The sequence below is a fragment of the Aulostomus chinensis genome, chromosome 15, assembly GCF_037954235.1.
Source record: "Aulostomus chinensis isolate RoL2024-O1b breed Wild chromosome 15, RoL_Achi_v1.0, whole genome shotgun sequence".
In the NCBI taxonomy this organism is placed as follows: domain Eukaryota; kingdom Metazoa; phylum Chordata; class Actinopteri; order Syngnathiformes; family Aulostomidae; genus Aulostomus; species Aulostomus chinensis.
The window spans coordinates 2,546,525-2,565,065 of NC_141334.1; the positions used below are offsets into that span (position 1 = coordinate 2,546,525).

The 18,541-nt window shown below is 46.3% G+C and overlaps 1 protein-coding gene across 2 annotated transcripts; it reads left to right on the forward strand.

Moving 5' to 3' along the window:
• Window positions 1–14,525: 14,525 nt before the first annotated feature.
• On the forward strand, window positions 14,526–18,059 carry havcr2 (hepatitis A virus cellular receptor 2). 2 transcript variants are annotated; one of them, XM_086226658.1, is made up of 7 exons: window positions 14,526–14,652; window positions 15,443–15,644; window positions 15,917–16,068; window positions 16,159–16,206; window positions 16,278–16,366; window positions 16,463–16,568; window positions 17,383–18,059. In XM_086226658.1, the coding sequence occupies exons 1-7, from the start codon at window positions 14,601–14,603 to the stop codon at window positions 17,490–17,492; spliced, it is 759 nt and encodes a 252-aa protein (XP_086082784.1). In that variant the 5' UTR covers window positions 14,526–14,600; the 3' UTR covers window positions 17,493–18,059. The 2 variants fall into 2 exon arrangements, with proteins under 2 accessions (XP_086082784.1, XP_086082786.1); XM_086226660.1 differs by having other exon boundaries at window positions 16,281–16,366.
• Window positions 18,060–18,541: the final 482 nt, after the last annotated feature.

The window sequence follows — 18,541 nt, forward strand, 5'->3', positions numbered from 1 at the left end:
CTCTCTCTCTCTCTCTCTCTCTCTCTCTCTCTCTCTCTCTCTCTCTCAGATACCGAGTAGATTTGTACTTCAGCAGCTTGTAAAAGGGTTCAGGACTATAAATGGAAAAAAGATCCGAACATGGATTTTCTCTGCGTTCAATTCTTGAAACTCCTGAAAATAGTGAGAGATTAATGGGCGTAAGTAGTGGAGGGGGGGGGGAAGTAGTACTGCAGTACTTGTTAGTTAAACAGCATCATCCTCTCATATTATTACAGTTTTTGTATGCAGGATATTTTCATTTAAACAGGGAAGGCCGTTGAGAGCAAACTCTTTTTCAATGACACCCCGACTACAGCACTAATATATATATATATATATATATATATATATATATATATATATATATATATATATATATATATAAATAAAATAAAACAACATAAAGCAAAATTACTGCTTTGTAATCATCAGCAGAGATTAGTTTGTCAAGTTTCTTCAGGTTGTAAAATCCAAATTACATTCAAAGCTGTTTTTCACAGTTTTGGCTCCACCTATCGGCTTCTGTTTGTAAAGCCTGAAGTTACAAATCCGATCAGTTTGCCTGGTGTTTTTTTTAACGGTCTGTACAGAATGCAGTGTGGCTCTGGTTCTGTCGTGGAGCAAATACCTGTGGAAGTTAGGGAGAGCTTCATGGATGAAGTAGTAATACTACTTGAAGTGGAGAAGTAGTGGAGAAAGTGACAGTGTTCATGTTATTAATATATAAACGTGCAATTTCCTGCAACGGATTCTTCTATCGTGACCAGTAGGCTGCTCGCCCACTATTATAAAGCTCTGTGTGCACTGCAGTGTGTGTGTGTGTGTGTGTGTGTGTGTGTGTGTGTGTGTGTGTGTGTGTGATAATCAGCCAAAATTAAATCCAAGGCCGACCCGTTTCAGGTGATATAAGCGGTCAGCTGGGAGCGAGTGGGATCTATTTTCAGACGGTCACGACGCCAGCAGCAGAGTAACAATAACAGAGCTGAGGGGATCCGAGTGCTGTCCAATCACGGCGCAGAACCGCAGGTGGGCAGAGCAGGTTTCCACCGATGCTTTCTAAAACATTTTGGTAAAAGCTCTTGAGTTTAGCCTTGAGGAGTCACATGGCTTGTTTCAAGTCTCTGTAGAAACCATTTTGAAAAAAGTCGACACTCAACAAAGACGGGTCAGGTGACTGATGAACCATTCGTTCATCAGCATCCATTTTCTTCCACTTAGCCTGTTAAGGGTGGTGGAGGTGGAGCCTATCCCAGCAGCCTTCCCCCTGGACAGGTCACCAGTCCATGGCAGGGCCAACACATAGAGACAGACAACCATTGGCTCTCCCAGCCACGCCTACGGTCAATTTAGAGTCTGGATTAACCTGGTCCCCTCTTGATGTCTTTGGACTGTGGAGGAAGCTGGAGTACAGGAGAGAACCCAGCAGGAACAGGGAGAACATGGAGACTCACCCAGAAAGACCCTGTGCTCCAGCCGGGGCTCCACCCACAACCTTCTTGATGGGAGCCACAGTGCTGACCACTGCACCACCGGGCCGCCTGATCCATCCATCCATTGTCGTCTTCCACTTATTCCTTACTAGTAAGGGTCGCGGGGGGGGGGGGGTGGAGCCTATCCCAGCATCTACGGGCGAGAGGCGGGGTTCACCCTGGACAGGTCGCCAGTCCATCGCAGGGCCAAAATACAGAGACGAACAACCATTCACACTCACATTCATACCTACGGTCAATTTAGAGAATCCAATCAGCCTCGTTCCCAAATTGCATGTCTTTGGACGGTGGGAGGAAGCTGGAGTACCAGAGAGAACCCACGCAGGCACAGGGAGAACATGGAGACTCACACAGAAAGATCCCGCGCCCGAGCCGGGACCTGAACCCGGAACCTTCTTGCTGTGAGGCCACAGTGCTGACCACTGCACCACCGTGCCGCCTGATCAATGAACCAATAATCTGAAGTTAGCACGCTAGTCATACCACAACCCACCTCAGGGGGTGATAGTGAGTCACTGCAGCTGTCAGTCCTCCAAATCAGTCAATCAACTGAATCTCTTCCACAATTTAGGCTGCAGGTTCATTATCTCGTTTATTCTCGAAGTGTAATCTTTTCATCAAGGTTGGACATGATTGACACTTTCACCCCTGAAGGTGAAAGCTGTCCTGTAGCATCCAACGCCACTCGTCCATCGTTTAGCACAGTGAGGTGCCGACTTTCAACTGAGGGAACAAAGAAGGGCCTGATGGGCTGCTGTGATTTGGCGTCCATTGTTACCTGCAATATTGGACCTCGACCCCAAATATCACATTCTCATTGGCTGGAAGCTCTGGAGGAAGCCTGACACTGAAACATGCTGTCGGGCTACGCCGGCAGACGATGACGGGAAAGAATTCCCGCATTGAGGATTAATGTGGTTAGTTGTTCCTCAAACATCTGAATCATCCTATTAATCCCAAATACAAATACATGAGATTATGTGAGTTTGAGGGGAAATCCGCGTCCAGTTGCGGCTGCTCCTTCCCACGACCCTCGAAGTCGTCACGGTACCAAGCTGTGTCTTGGTAGAATGACGACAGATTCGTCAGGGTGACTGAACGAGCCCAGACTGCAAACGTACTGGCATGGATTTATCAGAGACAGCAGCGCTGGATGTCGTTTTTGCATCATTTATAACTGACAAACGCTGCAGGTTATTGCCACTTGTCCTCTCATAACAGAAAGTTTTCTCATTAAAACCTGGTTAATTCATCCTGTTGTCACAGGACACTAATTAATGAACTGCCAGTGCAACCTGCAGGCGAGGTACATGTGTGTCTTTCCTTGTTCAAGCCTAGGAATTAGACACTGATGTTTTAGCAGTTGAGATTTTTTTTGTCGTGGCTCGGAGGTAGAGCGGTTGTCTAGCAACCAAAGAGTCGCTGGCTTGATCCCTGCCTCTCCTGGAGCCCATGTCCAGAAAGAGCGGATTCTATAGAACTGAGCTGTTTTATTGGCTCAGTAAACATTTTCCTAATGAGTTTTCGGTCTCAGTGACTAGTTTCGAGTCTTCCTCAACACAACATGGCGTCCATCAGTTCTGATTCCATGTGACTGTACACCTGTGGCACAGTTACCTCTCCTGTAGCTCGTAGTATTCAAATATGGAAGCTAATTTACCAACCACGCAGGGCGTATCCAGGAGCCTGGTGGTCAGGCTGCTCCGACAACAACCTGTCCTCTGGTTCTCAGTCAGCTCCTCCCTCTCGTCTAAATATATTCACCTCTGGCGCCAAAAAGACGGCGAGAGACAAAGTGACAAACTCAAGGTTTCCCTCGTCATTCTTGGTGCTTTTAACTATGAGTAGATGAGGGCGTGGAGCTCTGCTGCTGCTATTTTGGTCTGAATCGCTCATGCAGAAACAGCACAGAACCTACGTGATATCACGACCGCGAAAGAGTCGGAATTTCAACTGAATCTCAGCCTGCAGCCTTTCGGGAAAAGGCAAAGGAGACGTTTCATCTGAGAGGATCCATGTGAAATAAGGAGAGAACGATGAGCAGCGTTGGGAAGATCTTTTGAAAGGAAATAATTGTCATTTATATCCCCTGATCTGTTAGCGACCCACTGCAGAAACATGTTGAACTCATATCTCCAGAGCAAAATGGGGGATGAAAACTTTAAGTCTTCAAAGTCAGAGAATTTCCAGATTATGAGCCTTGACATCAAAATTATATAAGAGTTTTTTTTTTTTTTTAAACAGCTGTTCTGTTACATTAAAGGTCCACATGTGCAGGACTGAGGGTGTGGTCTTTGCCACTTAAGGGACACCAATAATTTTACAAGTAAAACATAATTTATCCTCTTCTTCTCCTTCCTCCAGGGTCTCCTTGTGTCTTGCTTATTTTCCAGTAAAGAAGAAAAAATGAAAACAAATACTTGCTGCTGTTTATTATTGCTGCTATACTGAAATAACACACCCCCAACCACCCACAATGCACCAGTGCAGAGTAGGATGGAGGATTTGAATCCCCAGATGACCCAGATATTTTTGTTTCAGGAGCAGAGGTGGCTGGAGGAAGCTTTAGCCTTGAAGAAATATCAAGTTTGTATTTATCCAAAAAAAAACAGCATGCAAAGAACTGTGAACAGTTTGAAAATCCTTAAACTGTCAACGCTGACGTGAACATACAAAAACAGTGGGGACGAGGGCTGCACAAAACACAGCAAGCATGATGAACACAGACGTGACGTCTTAGCCTGTGCTAAGCTAACTAGCGTGAGTCAAAAATCCTGCCTGAGTAATGTGAAGCAGACTTCCTAGATTTGAGGTCACATGAGTTACCTTCAGGGGGTGGGTCAATTTACCTACGGGCTCAACTGACCCCATTCTCCCCTACATATTTTTGAAATGCATTGGTGTTGTCTGACCACGTGAAGTGAACAACCACACACGTAGGTTTTTGCTCCAGTGCTGGATCTAAAAATGTTGGCAGATTATTGGTTTGTTTTGGTTTCAGCCGTCTTTTGAACCACAAATTGATCAGAGGATGTTGGTGCGTCTCACCGGTGTTTGTCTCCCTTCCTTGTTTCTCATGGCGTCATCAACCGCCGTGTCACACTTGGAGCCAGAAGATAAAACAAGTTGACCGTGTCCAGCCGCAGTAACAGTCATAACTGCCGACGGACACTTCCTGCTCCACTGACAGGGCGCCACCAATACAATGAAACACAGTCACATACACACAACCAGATCAGCGACGGCCTTCACAGCTCAGCACATTTCTGCAGACTACAAGTGAGACTGAGCTCAGTCCACATTTTGTTTCCCGTCAAATATTCATGTCGTTTTTCCCAGAGGCGCCCGACGTCTCTCGGGACCCTCCAGAGATGAATTACATCTCCATAAACATCTGATTTATGTTTGGTGCCAGAAAGAAATGGAAAAAATTTGAGATTTAAAAGAGGAGCAGCAGCAATTGTTGGAGCCGCACAGCCGGTTGACTGATTCACCATCGTTAACGCATTAATGCAAGAAAAATGACGTGAAAACATCTGCACGTCAAATAAAACGATAAACTCAAGACGTCAATAAAAATAATGAAACCTCACCCTCAGAATTTTACTGTATTGGTTGTCTTTGGACGTTGGGAGGAAGCCGGAGTACCAGGCTTCCTCCACAGTCCAAAGACATCAAGAGGGACCAGGTTAATCCAGACTCTAAATTGACCGTAGGCGTGGCTGGGAGAGCCAATGGGTGTCTGTCTCTATGTGTTGGCCCTGCCATGGACTGGTGACCTGTCCAGGGGGAAGGCTGCTGGGATAGGCTCCCCCCCCCCCCCCCCCCATGACCCTTAACAGGATAAGAGGGAGAACATGGAGGGATGGATGGATTCTTTAATGTGACACTGTACTGTGATGAAGGAACAACCCCACAGTCACATGACTTCCACGGCACCACAGCCAGGCTTCACACTTCTTCTCCACACTGCTGACCTTTAGTGTCCTCAACAACCTGCGTAGTTTGGTTTAGCCGCTGATGTTACGGTCAGAGGAGCGTCCCGGCTGGATGAGCTCCACTGCTCTGTTTATGCTTGAAGCCATTAGCAGACTTTCATTTCTGTTGGAATTGAGCTTGAATGCATCATGGCGGGCTCTCAGTTACTTGCAAATACCACCATGTTTGGGTCAGATTGTCTGTCAGAGGTGAAGTTTCTGAGATGTTCCTCTGCTCTGACCTCTGACTTTTGGTTATGCAGTAGTTTCCATAGTTTCCAAAGAAGGAGCAGCAGCAGATTCTTGCTGGTGGAGGAATTTATCATCAAGCTGAAGTCTATGCTGATAAAGCTTCATCCAGAGACGTTGATGAAGAAAACTGCAGTGAACATGTGCACATTAAAATGTCAGCGCTGAGTGCCGACTGCTTTCCCTGCACGCCGTGACCCTGAATTATTGACTGCCAGGGTAAAAATGGCAGCACAACCCTTTAAATTTTAGCTACACATTCCAGAAATTACAACTTTCACTGAGAGGATGCTCCTGTCCGATATGAGAGGAGCTCATCTCTCACCGATTTATCAGGAAATTCCAGGTAGATGTGTTTGTTTTCAGGGGGGGGGTTAATTAGTTTCTACGGTTACGTCTGTGCTTCTATGAGGTTCAAACTCAAACCAGATGAGCTGAATTGTCAAACATCAATCTTGATGACGTCTTTATCAAAACACCCCTGCTGCAAGGGCTGAAAGCGATGGGGGGGTATTTATGCTTTCACCAAGCAGCAGCAGTGTTTCAGGGTTAATAAAGTGGAAAAGGGTTAAATGAGGGGTCTTTAGGTGGCGCTAGAGAACTCGCTTTGATGATATATGAGGTGGCTGTGGGGCAGCACGGTGGTGCAGTGGTCAGGGCTGTCGCCTCACAACAAGAAGGTTCCGACTTCTTCCTTGGCCCAGACTCCACCCCTCCCCATCGTTAGATGGAAATCACCCTCGTGGATTTTTCATAACCCTGCTGACTGACGAACACTCTCAACTCAGATGAATTGCCCTGGACATGTTTTACTACTTTGAGGAAAAACATTTTTGTGCAGTTTGAAAGGTGTCTTTGCCTCCACAGATTCCCAACTCTCGGACAACATCTTTGGAGCATTATACTTCCAATTTTCCCAATTAGGTTGCCAACACAATCTTGCATTCGTAAGCATTTTGGACATCATTTCCAGAACTCGCATCAACATTCTGTTTCATTCCCACATTTATGTGCTGAATCATTTCTACTTCATTCTGGTTGTTCTTTGATGAGCGGAGTCGTTTTGCAGATGCACTTTTAGGCCTGCGACAAGAAGATGGCGACCCTTCTCCAGGGAGCTGAGACCCACGCTAGTTAGCTTAGCATAATGAATGGAATGAATGGTGGTGGGTGGGGGGCATTAGCATCAGCTAGATGAGGTTCAGGATGTTGGTCAGGGGTAACCCTCCTCCTTGACTGCACAGAGGAGGACCTGGACCAGGACTCAGAGCCACGACACCTTCATGTCCTCTCAAAAGCAAATCTTACAGGCCTTGTTCATGAATAGATGAAGCCTCTTCTTCAGCTTCCAGTACTCACCAAACTTGTTTGTCCTCCTCCACTCCAGCTGGAGCCGAGTAATGGCGGCAAGTGGTGGGAGTTTAGGAACACGTCTGTCTGGGGGTGTTTTATTATTTAACCCTCTCATCGCAGTCGTCCACAGATCATCTGCCAGACTCCTTCTCTCCAGGCAGCCATTCGTTTCCCTTTATTTCCATGAAAACGGGCAGAGAGAGGATGTGTTGATGATGCGGTTGAGCGGGACAACGGGGAAGCCCCGACCAATCAACTCTTTACATGTCGCGTGTCATGTAAAATACATTTGCTTCGCATAGTGAATGATAATATAATCAAAATTCTAACCCTCAACTGTTTGAGTGAGAGGAGGAAATGACGCTTCCTGCTCAGAGAAGAGTCAGCATGGGACGAAACCCTCCACAGAGACAACCGGAGGGGAATGGTGAAGGTGCGACCCAGATGGGGCTGGTAAACGAGCACCTGGACCCAGAGACTCCCCTGTCATAGAGCCAACAGGAAGCTGACAGACAAGGGACGGTTGGAGGATGATGAGGATGGTGATCAGCAGGTGGAAAGAAGGATGAAGAGGGTGAGGAAGATGATGAGGATGAAGAAGTCCAGCTGGACAGCTGATGATGAATCTCAGCTTTAAGCTGTATTTTTTTCCCTTTAAATACAACACACACTCACACACACACACTCTGTTTATGGCTTCAGCAGACTATTTTTAATCTCCGCTGAGACATTTGAGAATTTACTGTGCTGCCTCAACGTCCACAATTTAAATCTGCATTTCTCATCCCAGTTCCACAAAACCGTCAGACTGCTGATGCACCAATCAGAGCAAGAAGAAGGTGTACTTGTACTCAAAGTAATACTTCATCCAAATAGCATAATTTGTCTTTCAAATACTCACATATGGTATCTTGAGCTTTGTCCTGGTTGTTTTTAGTGTTTAACTCTTGATCGAGGAACAACCAACCGGAAGTTTGTTTTTATCTCACATCAGAGTTTCGGGGGTTACTGATCAGACGGCGGGATTATACGAGTCGATGCAGTTGAGGGTTTTTCGTGGGTACTTCAAAGATAAATTTACTTTCTGTCAGGTCCATTCACATCAAGAAACACAAGAGATGATAATGAGCTTGATTTGTTTATTATAGTACAAATTGGCGGTATGGCTCCCTGATGATTTTTCATGAGCACCATGAAACAGGGGACCAGCAGCGTGAGGAAAGGTTCTCCCAGTTTAAGACTGGAAGAGCAAACATACCCCCGTGAACAGAGCAGCAACATGACATAGAACGAACTATGCCATGTTATACACGACAAGGTGGAGCTGGGGAGGGGGCGGGTAGCAAGATGCGAGCAGGAGCAACTGTACAGCAAATAGTAGCAGCAGCAGCAGCAACAGCAGCAGTAGATAGCAGCAGGCTGCAGCAGGTAGCAGCAGTAGATAGCAGCAGGCTGCAGCAGGTAGCAGCAGTAGATAGCAGCGATGACAGCAGGCAGAGCAGCAGCCAGAAGCTAGCAGAGCGGGAGTTGAGGCCAGGTGACATTTAAGTTGAGAGGGGCCAATCAGAAGCAAGGGATTTGATCAGCTGATGCTGAGCAGCTGTGATCAGCTGATTGATCAATTTGATTGATGGACGGGAAGCCAATAGCGCTTGACTACCACGGCCTGACAGAACTAACGCTAACGCTCGATTTTTAGGTGAAGTATCAATGTCACTGTATGTGTGTTTTAAACCACTCAGAGCTTCATTGACGATCTGCCTCACTGAGACCAAGAGAAAACACAGACAAACTCAAAGGAGATCCTTGTCGCTTCAGTCCATCGCTGAGTGTTTGTTCCGTGTTCTTGACGAACGCGTTGAAGGTGTCACCGGGTGCAGCAGCAGGTCCGGCGTTGCAGCCACGTGATGTGAGTGGTATGGCTGGGATTTTGCTGTTGATCTTCCAATAAAGGTGATAAACACTCTCCTCTCGTGGACTGAAACCTTCACATCACCACAAGAGAAACAAAGCAGAATTATGGCAGGAGTGTATCTCTCCTCAGCTTCATTCAGTTCAGCGGCCCAATACAAACAACATTTCTGTCTCACACGTGAAATAGAAGCACGATGTCTCAGAACCAAGTCGGAATGCAGGATCAGATAACAAGCTTCACATATTTTATGGGGGAGACTTCAAAGACTGCGCTTCCTTACAGTCGTCTCTGCTCAGGACAACTCAATACCTGAGTCTAATGACTGAGTTGTAAAACCCACCAAAAAAAGTTAAGCTAAGCTAAGCTAGCCATCCCAGTCTGAGTCCTGTAAATAATATAGAACTATGAAGTCCTCCATAGCAACCCCCCCCCCCCCGGCAGGCTCGCCATCGCTCTGTCCTCCCCCAGGGGATCAATTCGCCAGTTAACACTTGTTGAGTTGAGGGTCCATCTGAGGACAATTCGTCACTTTATGTTTCAGAGTTCATGTACGCTACACTCAAGCACTTCAGGTGGAAATAGTTTTCCACCATCTCAATGCTCATCCAGCCCGGGATTCATCTCGACAAGAGGTCAAAGGTCACAGGCTGAGTAAACTGTGTCGACCTCATTGTGGGAGACACAAATCAGAAGAGCGGTAAACCTGCTACCGAGGAGAGAAATATTCCAAACATGTCTGATATTAAATATGAGTTGAGAAGGTGAGGAGCCTTATTTGGAGAAGATGATCTTCCCAAACTGAATTCCTTCTCATCCAGCAATTAAATATCTTATCAGTACATCAGAACCTCCGTATGAGGCAGAGAGCCAAATCAACCCGGAGGAGTCCGGAGGTCGCGTCATTACAACATGGTGGAGCTGAAGTGGAGTGTAAGTTCGGCGACATATGGGCCATGAGGAAATGGTCTTCCAGGGCGCACAACCCCAGAGGACCCGCCCTCAGATCTCCTCGGCCTCTGATTGGCGGGTGGAGAGAGCGGGATCAGGGACAGATCCAATCAAAGGAGTAGGAGCCGGTCCGGACGTGATGCAGTTGGGAAAAACACACACACACACACACACACACAAAATACTGATCTGTTTTTAAAGGATGATTCTGAAGGATTGTGCTGACTTTTAAATGTATGTGATAATTTGGGGGGTTTATATTTGTCGCTGCCGTGTGAAACGCGCCGACATGTTGCCAGCTTCAATCGCGCGTCCGTGTGCTCATTTATCATTTATCTCTTGATAGATGTCGAGTATGCGTCAAGAAGTCAATAACAGAGTATTTTTACTTTTCCTGTAAAAACACCCAACATTTTGAATGAACCAACTTTGCGTCCTACTCATGTGATTTCTCTGAATTGTATTTTTGTCTCTTAATGCATTGCAGCACCAAAAGGACATTTAGGCTCGGACTGTGAATGAAGTTGCTGTAAAAGCTCAAAGAGTTGTAATCATCACACATGATGGCAGTGGGAAAACAGGAATTTACAGTATATCATCAAATTACTGATCCATAGAGGCAGCAGAAGAAGCCGGCTGAGCGTCAGTCTCTGCTGCGCATGCCCTGTTGGTTTATGTAACCTCTTATCCAGATGCACGCCAAGTCCCCCCCCCCCCCCCCCCCGCTTCGTGAGTTCACTGTAAACCTGTAAATACGAGGAGAGCAAATAGAACCCTGGCTTCCTTTAAGTCCCTCTGTACCTGCTGAATGATTTATAGCAAATAAACAGGAGAGCTGTCATCAGTCTCCTGCGTCCATGTTGATTTTATTGGCGTCGCTGTGATGTAACATGGATGAGATCATCGGCGCAAACCCTGACTGACTGTGAAGCCAAACCCATCCCATCAGCCTCCGTCATGCACGGAGCAGGTTGTCAATGAAGCAGTGAAAAATTGTGTCATTTATAGAGTCGAGTATTTGCAACGAGCCTATCGGCTACACGAGGGCGCGTGTTTCAGCGTTTCAGGGTTCAATGTCTGATGATGTCATATTTAAGAAATTATTTCAAGAGAAAAGCAAGAATTTATGTTTTGTGAAACTTGTCATTATAACATCAGGAGGGCAGCACCTCCAAGCAGTTTGATTCTTTCCTGCGTTTACATCCCAAACTTAAGGCTCTATAAAACCACAGAAGAAGAAAAACAAAAGAAAAGAGCTTTTATTGCAGCGACAGACTCTGTGTGTTTATGTGATGGAGGAGGTCAAAGGTCACACACACACTCATAAACACACTGGTGCACTTAACAGACTTGAAAGGAGCCGTCTGCTGGCCAACGGGAAGTCAGATGAGAGCGCTGTGATGTCACAGTAGCTGGTTAACGAGCTATTGTTACTGATGTAACAATAGGGGATGTAGAAAATACTCTGAGGTATCTGAGATTAGAAATACTTGTCCAGATTCAATATGAGATTGAAACGAGATTGAATATGTATGTGTGTGTGTGTGTGTGTGTGTGTGTGTGTGTGTGTGTGTGTGTGTGTGTGTGTGTGTGTGTGTGTGTGTGTGTGTGTGTGAGTGGGTCAGACAGGTCAGTCAAACCTGCTTTGGAACACAAAACAACAATCAGCTGTAATTTGTGATGCTGAACATCTTGTAGCTGCAAACAAAACCCCAGGAGAAGGATGGGGGGGGTGGGCAGATTCAATTCATGTCATGACGTCATCATGTCAGCAAAATTTAACCTTCGGATGTCTGAAACCTCTTTCTGACACATTAGCAGTGGCCGATGTCGTGTTTCCAGGCCGTTGCCGTGGCAACAATGGTGCTGCTTGGAAGCAGGACCTGTTTAGACGGGACGGAGACGCTGAGGACTCCAGGCGAGGACACGGCTGATCACATTTATATTCAATTAAACCGAAATGTTTTTTAGACAGGAAGCACTTCCCAAACCAAAACCCATCTTTTTATGATGCATTCGTTACCTCATCAGCATGAAGTCTTCGTCTCTGAGGAAGAGGATGAGATTACCAACTCATAAAACAGACGTAAAATCAACTTTAAATGTTGTTTTTAAATGACAATTAGAAGTTTCTACTTTCTACAGCTGAGCATTAAAATTAATGGAGTTAATTAATGACGGTGGTGGGATGAGGGGAGTAAACCATTTACAAGGACAAACTAGAGTTTGTAAAGTCACAAATGAATGACAAAAGTAAACTGAAACTGGGTCAGGACCGATACATGGTGGCGTGAAGGACCAAACAGTTGAGGAAGGACATGTAACTCTGACCATCCGGATCTTAACGCAGACCGAGGGAACTCATGTATTTGCTCCAATGAATGGATTAATGCTCTTTCCCTCCTCAGTGAATACTCTAAATGTTGAGGGCAGCAAAGTGGGAGTTTTCACATCCGGGCAGACGCTCTCGTTGTGGACCCACATCACTTGAAACTCTTTGAAGGTGCTCAAGTGCGTTGGCTCAGTGATAATTAGCTGAGAGGGTCGGCAGACGCTCGTGGTTGCGTGGGAGCACTCGGTGTTCATGAGTCCACGTTGCTCTGCGTCCCCTCGTCCACATCCACTCAGCCCCGCCGCATTAGCATAGGCTCATTGGCTGCAGGTGGACGGTGTTAGCGGGATGCTAATGTGAGCTGGAGTGGAACTGACACAACGCTCATACACAGGAGGATGGGTGAAGGGGGAGGAGGAGAGGGACTCACAATAGGTTTCCTAGGTAACAGGCATGTTGTCGGGATATTGTAAGTTTTCATGCCTATGAAATAGTTGTGACCAGCTGCCTTGTCTTCATCATCATGAGTCACTTCGATTCAGTATGTAATTATCAATAATTACAATAGTGAAGAGAAAATATAAACAAATATTCTTCTGTGGTTAAGGAGTGTGAGCCAGGCCCTGCTACTGCTGGTGGGTAGCTTGGCCAGCTAAGCTGTCCTCGCTTGCAGGACCACACATCTTTATCGTCAGCATGTTTAACCACGGCAGAGACATTCAGGCTGGAGGCACCATCAAGGTCTCTTCAGGTGGGGTCAACCCGCCATGAGGGGGTGCCTAAGGAGGGAAACCTGTTGCCTGCTGGCGGTGCTCTGACTGTGGCTGAGGACTGACCTGAGTTCATCAAATATGTTGGCCGGCCGATGCAGGTAAGAGCTCGATGGTCCTTGACGGCCACTTGAATGTTTCCATCTCAGCCCCAGAAGTAGCCGATTGGCGCTTCCTGTAATCAGACATCAGAAGCTGGAGAGGATCTGATGACTTCATCAAACACGGCGCTGAAACCTGACGCCACATCTACACGTCCTCTCGTCTTTTGACAGGATTCAGATGCACGATTTACTCTCCAACTTGTAAACACAGTCAGGAGCTTTAAGTGCTGCAGAGAAATGAAGAAATTGTGAGCAGAAACGTGGAGATGAAAAATCCCCAGGGAGGAGGTCCAGTTAGTCCTTTGTGTTCGTGACAAATGTGCACAGAAGTGGAGAGAATTCTAGTCCGACTGAACCACCACCTGCTCCAGGGTCCTTGAAGGCAGCACACTTGTCAGTAGTTTATGACGGGAAGTGACAAATCAGGACAGCAGATTCACTTAAACTAAAAATCTGACAGTGACCTGAGCGCGATGACCTCTGACACACAATCAAAGACCAGATCCAGATCCGAGATGTTTTACATACTGTGTCATGTGACATGTCTGACATTTAGTAGAAGAAAACCTCGGCATGACAGGATCTGATATCAAGGGGCGACCCTGATGGTCATGAACACAGAGTTTAATATGTTGTGCAAATACAGACGTATTTGTATTTCCAGATTGAGAAATGTGGTAAGTAAGGAATGAAGCTCAAAATAAGAATAGCCGACCTTTGACCTCATCATGTTTTTACTGTAGCATATTTGATTATTACAGAGGAGGGGGAGGAGAGAGGAAGTGAAGAGAGGGAGAGGAGAACATAAACATATAGAAAGATACTTAGACACACCCCCCCCCCCCCCCCTCCCGGGATGCCAGAAGTAAAGCCAGAAGCTCTTGATCGCCCTCTGGTGTCTGGGTGCAGAACAACCAACAAATCCTCTCCTCTCTTTATCAGTCCAAAACCAAACCTGGCATGTCACATGGTTTGTTTCACACAACCTTTGAGAAGTCGCCATAGAAACCATTTGGAAAAGAACAGGAGCTTTCGACAAACACTCAGCAGGTGGCCAGAGGAACCACCTGTCTATCAGCATGTGTGGCGGACAAACTTCCAACCAGATGTGGACGCCAAAACCAGTTGAAATGAATGAAAATGGAGAAAGTCCTTCATTCCTTTTTTTCTTCTTCCAAAGAAGATGAACCCTCCAGCTGGGATGTAACTGACACCATAGCAGCATCCATGCTAACCTCCAATGCTGTTTTAAACCCTGGTGAGGCCCCCGGTCCATCACAAGACGATGATTGGTGGTTGTTCCTCATGGAGACAGCATTTTTTGTACTCCTTGCATGTTTGGCAACAACTGCAGTTTCTATAAATACTGGAAAAGGGAAGTTGTGTCCCTGAGTCGTCTGTCAGATGCTTCTCTGTCTGTCTGTCTGTGAGAGGGAACAACATGCTACCACTGCTTCGTCTTCACGTGGTGGCCTGCATCGTCATCCTCCTCGGTGAGTCTGAACCTGCCGTGTAATGTGGAAGAAAGTTTGGAAGATTTGCTGACTTCTTATGTCCATACAAGTGAAGAATGTTTGGGTCGCGGCTAACTGGGAGTAACAAGCCATTAGCTTGTGTTGACACTCGAAGGAGGGTTGAATCACCGACGACTGGACAGAAGACGTCTCATTAAAGGAGCGTCCCGCCGTCCTGAAGATCTGCAGTCATACTTATAAATATGAGTTCATGGTTAAATAATAGGGGCAGCACGGTGGTTGTCTGTCTCTATGTGTTGGCCCTGTGATGGACTGGTGACCTGTCCAGGGGGAAGGCTGCTGGGATAGGCTCCACCCCCACCAGTGTTAACAGGATAAGCAGTAGAAAATGGATGGATGGACGGATGGATGGACGGATGGACGGATGGATGGATGGTTAAATAACAGACTGAAATGACAGCTTTGATTGAAGGAACCATTTTCAGGGAAAGTCCCTTAATTCCCATCATCACCAGAGGCAAGCAAGCGGATTGAGAGCTGAGAGTCTCACTAGTTAGCTTAGCATAACGAATGATAGTGGATGTGAAGTGTTAGCAGACATTTGAGCCAGTTATTTGGAACTGATGACATAAAAACAAAAAAATCTGTGAATGTCAGCAAGCTCACATTTAGTTAAAACGGGCTACTTGGTAGTTAGCGATTGACACTAACATGATGCTAACTTTTGGTAACCAAGCACATTAAATAATTTATATTAATTGTTGTTTTTGTTTTTTCTACAAATGTTGTGTGTGGTTCCATGTGGCAGCACCAGCATGTGCATTTTCTGTTACCGCGGAGACAGTGGTGGTGGTGGCTGGGAGGAGGGCGGTGCTGCCGTGCCGCTTGGAGATGTGGAAGCGTAGACGGTTGGAGGTGTGCTGGGGGAGAGGACAGCCATCGCTGTTCAGCTGCCACAATACTGTGATTAACACCTCCGGGAAGCTGATCATATACAGGAGCTCATACAGGTGCGTCGTCACATGACTACATCCAGTCAGAAAGCGCCAGGCTCAGTATGAAGTTAGAGGCAAACCCGACATACCTAACATTCTCAATTTATTTGATTTTGAAGTCAACAAAATGGTTGATAGCTTCACATTTGCCAACACAACGTGAAGACCTTTAATGTCTCCTGAACTGCTTTGAGGTCACAGCTGCTGAGTCTAGCTGTCTTGGTAACAGCTGTCAATCAATGAAGCAGCCAGTAACCGTAGTTAAGCCTCTCCTCCCGTCCCTGCAGGTACTCAGTCTCCTCCTTGGGGTCAGGAGGTGTCTCCTCTCTGTCCATCGCCAAATCACGGCAGTCTGATTCAGGCTTCTATCACTGCCGGGTTCAGCTGCCGGGACTCTTCAACGACCAGACGTACACCGTTCACCTCATTGTCATCGAGCGTGCGTTGACCTTCTCTAACCCAGCATCCACTGGCTAAAACTCATTTTTCCTCATCATCCTGTTCAGTTCTGGTGTCCATTCTCTTTCAGCTCGTCCTGTGGTCTCCTACTCTTCAGCAGCGCCACAAACTATGACAAGTATGAAGATGAATACACGACAATTTATAGTGAGGAGCGTCGACTAACTTCAGCTCTCTCAATTTGGTCAGCAGGCCACAGCAGAGCAGACCTAACAGAGGAGACAGGAAGTGGTATGACAGCGGAAGATGTGACGGTACCAGTGGTGGCACGAGCTCAGGTAGGAAACACTGAGCCTTGTGAGTTGTGGTTACCACAGCAACACTTGTTCAAAGGAAAAGTAAAGACCTAATGCTTGCTCATGTTTGCTTGTCAGTCACCTGCTCAGCAGCAGGTAAACAGCCTGGAGACATTCATCGGACACACACTCCGATCCTCCTTCATTATCTTCATACCTGCAGTGCTGCTGTCTGCTGGCTACAGTCAGTACACACGCACGCACGCACGCACACGCACACACACACACACACACCATCCATCCATCCATTGTCTTCCGCTTATTCCTATTAAGGGTTTTGAGGGGGGGGGGGGTGGAGCCTATCCCAGCAGCCTTCCCCCTGGACAGGTCACCAGTCCATGGCAGGGCCAACACATAGAGACAGACAACCATTGGCTCTCCCAGCCACGCCTACGGTCAATTTAGAGTCTGGATTAACCTGGTCCCTCTTGATGTCTTTGGACTGTGGAGGAAGCTGGAGTACAGGAGAGAACCCAGCAGGAACAGGGAGAACATGGAGACTCACACAGAAAGACCCCGTGCTCCAGCCGGGACTCCACCCACAACCTTCTTGATGGGAGCCACAGGGAGGACCACTGCACCACCGTGCCACCTCACACACACACACTCAAAGCAACTCTCACACTCTGATTGGCTGTCATATTTCTGTAGGGTCAACAGTTTAATCACTGCGACAACACAACAACTGCACTGACGTTCTCTGGGTCAAACCCATGATGAACATTTTTTTAATAAACTAGCATTTTTAGCAACTTCAGAAATGTAATCAGTGATTTGATCAACAGCACATTTGGTTGCTAAGCTAATCTACATGTCAATCACTGAACCAACTGACAACGCTAATGTTAGCATGCTAATGTCTGACTCATTTATGGAGGATTCCAAATATTTACTATGATTTATTATTTTATTTATTTAATAATGTAATAAGTTCAAGTGCCAGCTGGTATTTTAAGTCCCTGCTCGGATTTTACAGATCTTTTGTCTTGTGGTTGCAGGAATCTGGAGGTCCAATCAGAGAGCAGCGACTGGCAGCAGGCTGAACCAATCAGAGGAGGAGGAGGAAACTGTCGAGAGCCCCTCCATCGAACTGAATTTTGTCATGTGACACTTTAAATTCTTCTGTTGTAATGAAGGTTCTTTGAGTCCTTTAGAGCGTCGAGTGCAAACGGAGGAAATTCCAAGAAAAGGAAGCTTACTTGTAAAAGCTGCACAAACCAAATATGTTTTATCAACTTTATCAACTTTATCTGAAGCCCAAAATAAAAACAGCTGAGGATGAGGACATTTCTTACCTTGACACTATATACCGTTTTAGCAAATTAGCAAATTTAGCTAATGTAATGCTATACTAATGAAATAATGTCAACACCTTTTATTTTTAAATGAGAATTAACTTTGACGTACTCTCATAAAAGTAAAGCTGTTTGGACCACAGGGACAATAGCGGCTGCACTGCAGTGGCTAACAGGGATCCCAAATGAGCTGAACTCAACACTTCACATCAGCAAAAACAAGAATCGTAGAGATTAAGCTTTTTTTCACAGCAGGTTAAAATCTTTCAGTGTTCCTGTTCAGTTTTGTGTTTTCTGGCATACCATGAAAAACAAGCTTAGATATTTTTCATACGTGTCATTTTTCCCTGTAATATCATCAATTAAATCTTTGTTGCTGCCCCATTGTCATATTTGCTGCAGTTCTGCTCTTTGTCCAGTAGATGGTGACACTTAGTCACATGCGGGTGAACCATCTCGTCAGCTAAAACTTATTTCCCTTTGATTTATGGGTTTGATTCTGATTCCATCAGTTTTCTTCCACTTATCCTGTTAAGGGTCGCGGGGGGGGGGTGGGAGGGTGGAGCCTATCTTTCTGGCGTGAGGTGGGGTTCACCCTGGACGGGTCGCCAGTCCATCACAGGGCCAACACATACAGACAGACAACCATTGGCTCTCCCAGCCACGCCTATGGTCAGTTTAGAGCAGGGGTGTCAAACTGATCCAGTAAAGGGCCGGTGTGGCTGCAGGTTTTCATTCCAACCAAGCAAAAGCAACACCTGATCCAATCAATGAGCTTGATTGATTTAAGTAGATTCAGGTGTTGCTTTTCCTCAGTTGGAATGAAAACCTGCAGCCACACGGCCCTCTTCTGGATCAGTTT